We start from the raw sequence: 10,132 nt of genomic DNA on the forward strand, positions 1-10,132 counted from the left end.
TCAAATTACATCATGCAGTCAGTGAACTGAGCATGTGCGTTAGATCAGATTACCTCATGGTCTGTGATTGACAAGCCTCCAGGTCACCCAGAGGGCACATTCTGGGGGCCTGTCTGTAGTTTCAACTCCCTGTGATGGCAGCACCAAACTTAAGATTTTTCCTTGACAGTATTATGGGAACATAGTCCTTTGTTGAACTGGTTGACTACACACAAACTGTATAGCAACTGCATTATACTCCTCCACCCTACCCCCTTGTAAGATTTCTGTGACCTTTTTTGGATGATGCGATACAACTTTGCTGTGTTTTTGTTCTTATTATTCATAGCCTTTCCAAAAGAGAAAAATTACCCACTACAGCTCAACAACATAAAAAATTTTGTTAAATCTTCATCTAAGTATTGTCATTATGTACCTATTTTAGTCCCTTTTGAAATGAATGATTGCAGCTCTCTGACTAGATTTGGCTAATGTTGGCAGAGTTTACTGCCTCAGCACTGTTTCAGTAAATGTAACAAATCAGTTACGGATTCTGGAAGATGGTAAATCATCGTCAGTGAAGTGTTGATGTGCTTTGCCACTGCAAAAAAGGTTAAGTCAAAGCCATGAGAAGAAGTCAGAGAAAGGAACTTAGAGTGCCTATACACATGCAGTGAGGATGGTCCAATGCACTGTAATGAATCGAGTCTGCTGGAGCATGGTAATTACTGCATTCCAGCTGACTCCTGTGTCACATGTATCAGCATCCCCAATCTGAAAAATTGCAGCAGGGGTGCTTTAAGTAAAGCTCATTTGATGAGCTTTAGTTATAGTGCCCTGCCACCATTTTTCTGCATGGGAACGCTGATGCATGTGATGCTCCAGGTGCTTTAATTAGAGGAGTTCTTGGAGCTGCTCTAATTAAAACTCCTACCCCCCCCCCTTTTCCTGGAACATGTGTATAAACTCCCTTAGAGGTTCCCAGCTTCTACCCTTTCCCTTGGGTAAGTGAATCTTAATGCATATTCTAATACACACAGGATTCTTATTTTTACCCAAATAGTCTCAGGCTAACCTCCATTCTTACATTAAAATGGCATCAAACTTGGGAGCAGAGAATGAAGAAAGAGTAGTAACAAATGAGTCTTTCAGGCACGTGAAAAGGGGTAGGGGCAGTACTTCTGAGTCAGACTTGGGAATCAAGGGCTCCTATAGACGTGCAGGGAGCCAGTTCCAGTGCACAGGAAATCCAGCACATTGGAACAGACTCAAATAATCGAGTCCACTGGAGCACAGAAATAAATGCGCTCCAGCAGCCTTCTGCGTCACATGCATCAGTGTCCCTGTGCTGAAAAACGGTAGTGGGGCACTTTGAACTAAAGCTTGTTCGATGAGCTTTAGTTCAAAGCGTCCTGCTGCCATTTTTCGGTGCAGGGGACACTGATACACATGACATTCTGGCACTTTTAATTAGTGTGGCTCGCTAATTAAAGTGCCCCTGCAGCTTCTGGAGCACATGTAGAAATCTCCCAAGACCTTTCCTCTGCCACATACTTCCTCTGTGACCTCTTTAAGTTATTTTAATTTTTCCAGTACGTTGTTGTCCCATCTGCAAAATGAAATGATAGCTTTCCTAACTCACTGGAAACTTTGTGGGGTACTGGGAGAACAACACTCGTTTGCTTTTCATAGTTTTTATATTTTTATTTAAAAAATTAAAAACTTTAAAATATATTTTTAAATATGATTGCTTGACTTTGTATTACTACCCTTGATAGGGAAAATATTGTGGTCTGTTCCTGTTGACCAAGTCACTGAAAATAAATGCTTAAGTAATGGGCTAAAGTATTTAGCCTTTCTAATCTAAGGTATCATAGGAGAATAGAATGTTCATTGATTAAAATGTATATAGCTACATTTATGGGAGCAGTAGGCATTCTAGTCCGTGCCCCATTCCCCCTCCCTTCCCGTCCCCTCCCCTTTGACTAATTGGTGGTTTGGCTTTCAGTTGGCTTAAAACTCTGAGACCTCTGTTTACTACAGTAAACCTGTATGATTTTTTTAAATATTTGTAAGCACCTCCCTGAGTTTACTGCATTTCTGGTGAAGGGAAACAGCTATTATATGTTGTCATCAGTCTTTGTTGAATTGCTCTATATGCATGTGCTTGAAATGATAAAATTAATTCATTTTCTTCACAGAGGGTGGTATTTCAAAAAAACTGTATTATTCAGGATGTGCAAATTTTTCATGTGCAGTTGTTTTCTGTTAATGCCTTTTTATTCTAAAACTTTAATGTTCTTCTCATATTCATACATGTTGATTTATTAAGATATCTCAGTAGCTCGGTTTTTTCATATGCAATTGATTTTCTAAGTGAGCATATGCTAGAATGTGACTTGCATTTTTAATGTTTGTTTTTGTTTTTTCTGTTGCAGTCGAAATCAACTTTCTTCTTTGCCAGCTTGCCTGTGTGGTCTTCCTCTAAAAGTCTTAATTGCAAGTAACAATAAGCTAGGTTCCCTGCCAGAAGAGATAGGTCAGCTAAAACAGTTAATGGAACTGGTATGTTACTGATTTGGACTTTTTTGTTTCTTACTGGTTACAGTGTAAGCAACTTTGCAGACAACTTCCTGTTTAGATCTCATGAAACAGCACACCCCTATTACACACTTCATGAGTTTTATCTGCTGAACTTCTTAAGGGCATCAGATGGTTATACAGTAATGTTTTCTTATCTTCTCTCCAGCTTGTCTGTAACCTACATCACCCTTTCAGTTTCATACAAAGAAAAGTACAGCATTCTTTACCTGTTGTACTCCCTACCTTTTCACATCCCTCTCTGCTTGCTCCCTGTTTTGTGGCATCTAGTTCTAATGCCATGTCAGCCCTTTCGTATATATTTCTAGGAGTCTCTACTTCTTAACAGCTTTATGTTCCCCTTAACAAAGTTGATCTTGTCAGTCCATGTTCAGTTCCTCTCACCAGTAGTTTCATGCTGCCCTGCATGCACTGAATAGCTTCTCTGAACTGATCCAGAAGAGCTCACTGTCCTCTTTGATGTCAGATGTTTCCTTAAAACCTAGCGCTTCTGTGGTAGCTACAAGATATCCAGTTAACAAAGGTGGAGGAGTGTGATTTAGTTGGTATTTTTACTTCTTTTTTTAATTGAAAAACAATATCAGAAGGTTGTATGTAAAAAATTTTGTATATTTGAATGTTTCCATCCCTTTCTTCTTTGGCTCCCCTTCGTATGTCACAGATTTACTGAGATGTAAATTTTCTGAGATACTTATTTCTGAATGTGTACCCTTTTGAGAATAGCCCTTGGTATTCTAAAATACTAGAAACAGTTATTCCAACATTACTCTTGAATGCTTAATAAAAATTTCATTGTTGTTCCAACTAGTGCTGTCTCTCTTTTACTGCACCTATTTTGTATTTCCAAGTTGGCTATCACTTTGGTGTCTAAAAGTCCATGCTCATCCACTTGCTTGTCTTTTCTAGATATGGATGTAGAATACTTTAAAAAGGGGTATAAAACTCATCCAGCCTCCAGGGCTGGATGATTGGCAGGGGGCAGGTCTGTGGGCCAGAGTAGCTGCCATGTACGCTTGCATCCTGGAGTGGCTGCTGACTGCAGCACAGCTCTGGAGCAGCCCTGCTGCACACAGTGGCTACTCTAGGGTTATGCTGCATGGTTCTGGAGCTGTTGCTGCAGGGCTCTGCTGCATAATCCCCGAGTCCCGGAGCAGCTTCCACGTGCAGTGTAGGGACTCGGAGCTGTGCTGTACATGGTGGCTGCTCCGCAGATCCTGGTCAGGAGCTGGAATCATGCCAAGACCCACAGGTAGAGGGCCAGATGATAGAGCTCTGTGGGCCAGATTTGCCCCACGGTTCATATCTTTAGCACACACAGTCTGGTTCTATTGGCCATGGTTCCGTGCTGTATTTTGACATGTCATTTGGGCCCATGCTAGCTGTTTCATCAGAGATTTTCTCATCCCTGGGAGTCATTCCAGAGTAAGGTTGACATGTACCAACAACATGGATTAGCATTGCATGTCCTGAAAACAGCTTCATGCATGGAAGTTGCAGTGTTTTTAGTAAGATTAATAGCTCTTGTCCAGATCTTTAGCTGTTAAAAATAAAAGCAACATTGGATATTCTGTGCAATGCAAATTGCATCCAGAAGGAGGCATGGATTTTGAGGGATTTTACTTAATTGAAAATTGGGATCAAACTGTCATGCCCAACACCTCCTTAAAAAAAGGGCGAGGCTTTCCAGTCATATCAAGCTATCAGAGTTAATTTTTGAGGGCCCAAGAAAGTGTAAAAATTGCCTTTCTAAAAATGTTCCAAAACAGTGGAGACTGATGCTATTGCCACATATCATACTTGTATATGTTTATATATGTTCTATTTACCTACTCCAAATTTATTCCAAGGAACAAGTTTATGTATGTTGTATAAATCTGTTATATCCTGTTTAAAAGATTTGAATAATGCTTTGACCTTCTCTTAAGCTTTTACCTTTACAGTAGAAACTCGCAATATTTTCATTTTTGGTTAAGTTCATAATTTTTATCTTGTGGCCATTCAATTATTTAGTTACATTCCTTTGCTTTCAGTAGGGTTTCAGGTTGCACAGTCTTGAGGACAGTTTGCCTGCTTATGAAAACCTTGCATTGTGAGTGAGTTGTGGTTTTTTGTTGGTTTTTTTTGTAGATGGATCTGAAGGGTGAATTTTACTTCAATGTAGAAGGTTTGCATCAACTCCTCTGTGCATGTTATATCATTAACATAGGACTAAAGTGGTGTGTGTGATTGTCTTAAGTATTGTTCTGAATTTCACCCTTTGAGATCATGTAGGGCCAGTACTGTAGGCAAATTGAAAATGCTAACTATATTAATCTACCAGTGATAATTTGCTTGCATACTGCTACTTGACCACCATCTCTCACTTGATATACAAATTAACCTTTCAATGTCATTAATTTTGAGAGAGTTTGTGTTGTCAAAGAAGGAAATGACTAATTAAGAGTAAAATGGAACGATTACAATAAGTCTGACCTACAGCAAATATTAGCCTTCAGTTGTCTACAGATGGTCTTGAAAGCCTGGTACAAAACAGCCAGCTCCCTGATTATTTTTTTTTTAATTTAAAGTTAGAAAACTCTTTGATCGTAATACTGATAACATTGGTTCCAATTTTAAAGCTTAAGATGAAGTAAATATACCCCTAAAAACGAAGAAAGAAAACCAAGGCAAAGTATTGCAAAGTCTAATGAAAATAAATATACAGCTCTTGATTTGTCATAAATGTCCAAACAAAATAAAAATAAAAAGTGTTACATGCTATGTTTAATGGGATGAAGGGGCACTACTGTCTCTGCATATCTTGTAACTACCAATATTCCATCTTAATAGATCAATCTTATTCTTGGGATTTTTTTTAAAGGCCACAAGACAAATTTGTCCTTGGAGTTGCAAAAACGTATTCATTTTCCTTGAAAAAATCCCTTTCCCTGAAACCGTAGGCATGTTTAACAGTTCACACATTCATAGAAGTATGCTTCTAGAGAGACCCTTACCCTACAATATCTCTATGTCAAGGTGACTTTATCTTAATCTGTACACTCCAAAAAGTGAGTGGTTAATTATGAACTTGTTTAAAGTCTTTAAATTAAAAATAGGGTAGTAAACCTCTTATAATATTTAGTTTGAGAACAATCCAATTAACAGTGCTTCACACTAATTTGCACAGGAGGTGATTTCCATTGCACTCATTAACAAGGAGTTTTAATTTCCTTATCTAAAAGCTAAAATAATTTCCTGACTCTGTTTGGACAAGGAAAGGAACTTTTGGCAGCAACAGGATCCTGTTAAGAGGTGAATTTTGTTTCTCTCATATGTGATTTGGTACTGTCAAGGAGAGCTTTATTGCTCCCCATTTTTCTTGTTAATTTTTCTTTGTTCTTGAAGCACACCTTTGAATAGTATTGCAAAAGCTCCATTTCAGACGGCTGAATTTGAAATTTGATTGGCTTCTGTTTTGCCCCAGATCTTGGAGCTCGCTGATACTGTGCAAATCATCAACTGAAAGAATAGGAGTTAGAGTATATAAGGCATTCGCTTAGCTTTTCAAGACAATGTTGTTGCCACTGAAATCATGCCCTAAAACAGTGGTTCACAATCTTTTTTGTACCAGGACCCAGTTGTAAACATCCATGGCCAGTTGTAACCCAGTAAATAGTTTAAGTAGAAAACAGCCCCCTGCACCCCAGGACACAGCTCTCCAGTGTGTAGGGCAGGGGGTGGGTTATAGTGGGGCACAAACCCTCCCAGATATGGCTGCTGTGGGAGCACATGAGACTGCAGCCTGGCTGGACCAGCATGGGCAGGAACCACCTCCACAGCTGAGTGGACAGGAACTGGCACAGGAGAGTGGAGTGGGTGGTGAGACTCATTGCTTCTGCCAGACCCCCTTGCCACCAGCAGTGCGAGAAGTAATGGACTGGGGGCTGTGCTGCCCTCACCTCCTGCCAGCAGCCGCTTGTACGCTGGGCCATGACTATACCTCGTGCCATGGCCTGGCCTCTGTGATTGCTGTTGCTACCCATGCTGACCCCCACCCCACCTCCCCTTTGGGGTGGAGTTGCAGTGTAAAGGGAATGGCAGTAGTGGCCGAGTCATGGTTCTGGGGTAGTGCTGCAGCCCAGTGCATAATGTCAGGAGGAGGCGAGAGCAGTGCAGTTCCCCACCCCACCCCCCCAGTCCATTACTTTTCATGGTGTTGGAGGCACAGTTAGTATGGGGTTGCTGGTGATGACAGCAACAAATTTTGCCATCCTGGTTCACCCTCCTGTTCTGGATCTTAGTGCTGGGCCACAGAGGTGGCTTCTGCCTGTGTTGGTCTGGCCAGGTTGCAGCCCTGTGCCTACTGTAGCTGCACAAATCAGGGGATGCACATGCCTCCCCATTCCTTCAGCACATTGCCTGTACCCCCCACCCACTCTGTGTCATCTGTGCTGCCCACTCCACCCCTGCAGGGAACTGCAGAATCTCCTCTCCATGCTGCTGGCTGCCATGTGCATGTGTGTTTGGCATGTGTAATACCACTCTTCTTGATCCCCCCAGGCCCTAGCAGCCCCTTGCAGGCTGGAACTCTGCCAGCCTGCAAGGGGAAATCCATGGTTTTTTATGTTTACCTCCTTTAAAGGAGAATCTATTTTTAAAGTTTGTTCATGAGCCTTTCATATATTCTTGCAACCCACTTTTGGGTCATGACTCATGGGTTGAGAAACACTGCCCTACAAGATATGCTATCTTCTGGTTCTTCTTGTCTCATTGTTAGGTGGCATTTGAAACAGACTAGGACACTGTAGTCACAATCAGGTAGTTTATTTACAGCTTTCGCTAAAGCAGTACAGACAAATTGAAAATAGAATCATATATAGTATAACAGAACTATGTAATGTATGATTATTCATAGTTTCATAGTTGGTACTGTTAGAAGGGACCTGAGAGGATCATCAAGTCCGACCTCCTGCCATGGCAGGAAAGAGTACTGGGTCAAACGACCCCACCAAGGTGTTCATCCAGCCTCTTTTTAAAGACCCCCAGGGTAGGAGCCAGCACCACTTCTCTTGGAAGTTGGTTCCAGATCCTAGCCGCCCTGACAGTGAAGTAGCACCTCCTGATATCTAGCCTGAAACTACTCTCTGCTAGCTTGTGACCGTTATTCTTTGTTACTCCTGGGAGTACTTGGGGGACAGGGACTCTCCCAATGCCTGCTGGTCCCCCCTGACTAGTTTGTAAATGGCCACTAGATCCCCCCTCAGCCTTCTCTTGTGGAGGCTGAACAGGTTCAGGTCCCATAGCCTCTCCTTGGAGGGCCTGCCCTTCTGACACCTGATTACGTGGGTGGCCCTCCTCTGGACCCGCTCCATGTTGTTCACATCCCTCCTGAAGTGCGGCTCCCAGAACTGGACGCAGTACTCCAGCTGCTGCCTGACCAATGTCACAGAGAGAGACCAGTGTTGCACAGACAGCATAAAAGCACACAATAAAATTACACATTCTACCTATTTAAATTAAAACAAACATATTATAGAAGTACAAAAAATAGGTAAAATATATCAATGTGCCAGAGTAAAAGAATAACAGCAGGAAATTTTTTTGAGTTTGGCCCTTATTCTTTGCACAATACTCCCTATACCCAGGGAGTATAGGACAGGCTGTGAATTATTATTGGTTTTTTCTTCATTTGCCAGTGTTCAAAATTTTCAATTGAAAGAAAATCTGTTTTATTCTTCTTTCATTAAAGAATGAGCAGGACCATAAATAGCAGTTTAAATAGGTCTTCCCATTCTTCCCATGGGAACATACCCTGGTTGTATATGGGGTCTGACACCACCTGCCCATAACAACTGCACATCTCTTGAGTGAATTGTTGTCTAGTAATGGCCTCTTTGTTTGTCATTTTGTCCTTCAGATAGGTAGGTTTCTAGTCCTAAGAGTGTTTTATTAATTTTAAAAAAGGAGAAGTTTGAGAAGATTTCACTGCCTGAATATTTGTCTGCATGCTGGCATCTTTAATTCTTATGTTCATGTCTTGTTCTAAATATAGGGAGAATACTGGGTCATTCACTGTCAGCATGTTTCCCAGGCCATTTTTATGGAGCATAAGTATGTTGTTTAATCATTCAAATAAGTTTATTCAGAAGAGAGACTTCAAAAATGTGCTGCTTAGGGGTACAGGCTCTAATTTTTATGCGCTAATTTAGAGTTCTTAATTGAGCTAAAGTGCTCACAGTAAGATGCCCCCTTTCAGGTCTCATGGGTCCCACCAGTTGTAGGTTGGGTAGAAAAAAAAACTGCCTTAAACAGTAATGCAATTTCTCCCCCCTCCCCCCCCACTTTTTGAATGAACTACATAGGGGCTACACTCCATACAGTAAAACAGATTCTAGCTAATGTCTATAGGTCCCTAGTGCTGCCAGTATTGTCCATCTACCAGTGTTAATGTAAAAGAATAAAACTTCATCCAAAGCTTGTTTTGCCTTAATGCTTATATTTTAACATGATTATGCCAGCTCAGATTTTTATTGAAATAGATCCCAAGATATTTAAATGAGGATACAACCTCCACTTCCTTTTTCTGTAAAAACAAAAAACCAAAAACATTCCCATTTCCTCCTTTCCTTTCCAAAACAACCCCCAGTACCTTGGTTTAGCAGTGTTAATTTCCAAGCTATTTAAGACAATACTGCTGGAAAGCATCTAGTAACCTTTGAAGACCTATCTGAGATTGTGACAGTAATGCATCGTCAGCAGAAAGCAAAACAGGGATAAAATCATTCAGTAGCATAGGTGCATGGAATTGATTTTCTGTTAGTACCACGTGTTTTAGGTCATCCAGAAATAGATTAAGAAACTAGCAGAGCAAACAAACATCCTTGCCATACCCACTGTCATAGTCATGTATTATATAGTTACATATAAGTTATTTTGTTGTTTCACATATTTGGATGCCAAATAGTGCAGCACTGAGAAAAATGGTTCATGCAAAAATAAACTTTTCTAAAACCAGCTCTCTCTTCTCCCAGGTTCTTGTTTACAAACATGGATTTCTGAAAATAACAGAGTGAGTGTCTCCCTTTTATATGGGCTGGAAGACTAATTAGGCAACATGCTGCAGGATCTCTCATTCACCCTTGTTAAAAATTGGGATGGTTACATCTTCATTCCATTGCTTAGGATAAATATTTGACCTAGGGAGAAGTGGGCAGCGGAGTCCCCCAGGGCTTGGTCCTTGGGCCTATGCTGTTCAATCTCTTTATCAGCAATATGAATGACGGGGTGAAAAGCAACCTATTTAAATTTGCTGATGATACCAAAATTTGGGGTGAGGTGAGCACGGTAGTAGGGAGGGAAAGACTGCAGCAAGACATGGATAGGTTACAGGGGTGGGCTAGCAAAAACAGGATGCACTTTAACACTGACAAGTGCACGGTGCTGCACTTGGGCAGTAGTAACCAGCAGCACACTTGTAAGATGGGAAACTCCCTTCTCGAGAGCATGGAGGCAGAAAGGGATCTTGGAGTCATTACTGACTCCAAGATGAACATGGGCCGACAATGCGAGGTCA

General features: G+C 41.1%; 1 protein-coding gene across 6 annotated transcripts in view; it reads left to right on the forward strand.

Annotated features, from left to right (window-relative positions):
- The window catches only part of LRCH1 (leucine rich repeats and calponin homology domain containing 1), a 210,910-nt gene that overhangs the window by 118,271 nt on the left and 82,507 nt on the right, over window positions 1–10,132 (forward strand). For all 6 annotated transcript variants that reach the window (XR_002100016.1, XR_002100017.1, XR_002100018.1 and 3 more), the window contains exon 3: window positions 2,418–2,544. Coding sequence is in view for 2 of the 6 variants with exons in the window: in XM_019529924.1 (XP_019385469.1) it covers window positions 2,418–2,544 (127 nt within the window). In the remaining 4 variants the exon portion in view is untranslated. The remainder of the gene's footprint in view (window positions 1–2,417; window positions 2,545–10,132) is intronic.

Source organism: Crocodylus porosus, unplaced genomic scaffold (genome assembly GCF_001723895.1).
Source record: "Crocodylus porosus isolate Cpor-Errol unplaced genomic scaffold, CroPor_comp1, whole genome shotgun sequence".
Classification (NCBI taxonomy): Eukaryota; Metazoa; Chordata; order Crocodylia; family Crocodylidae; genus Crocodylus; species Crocodylus porosus.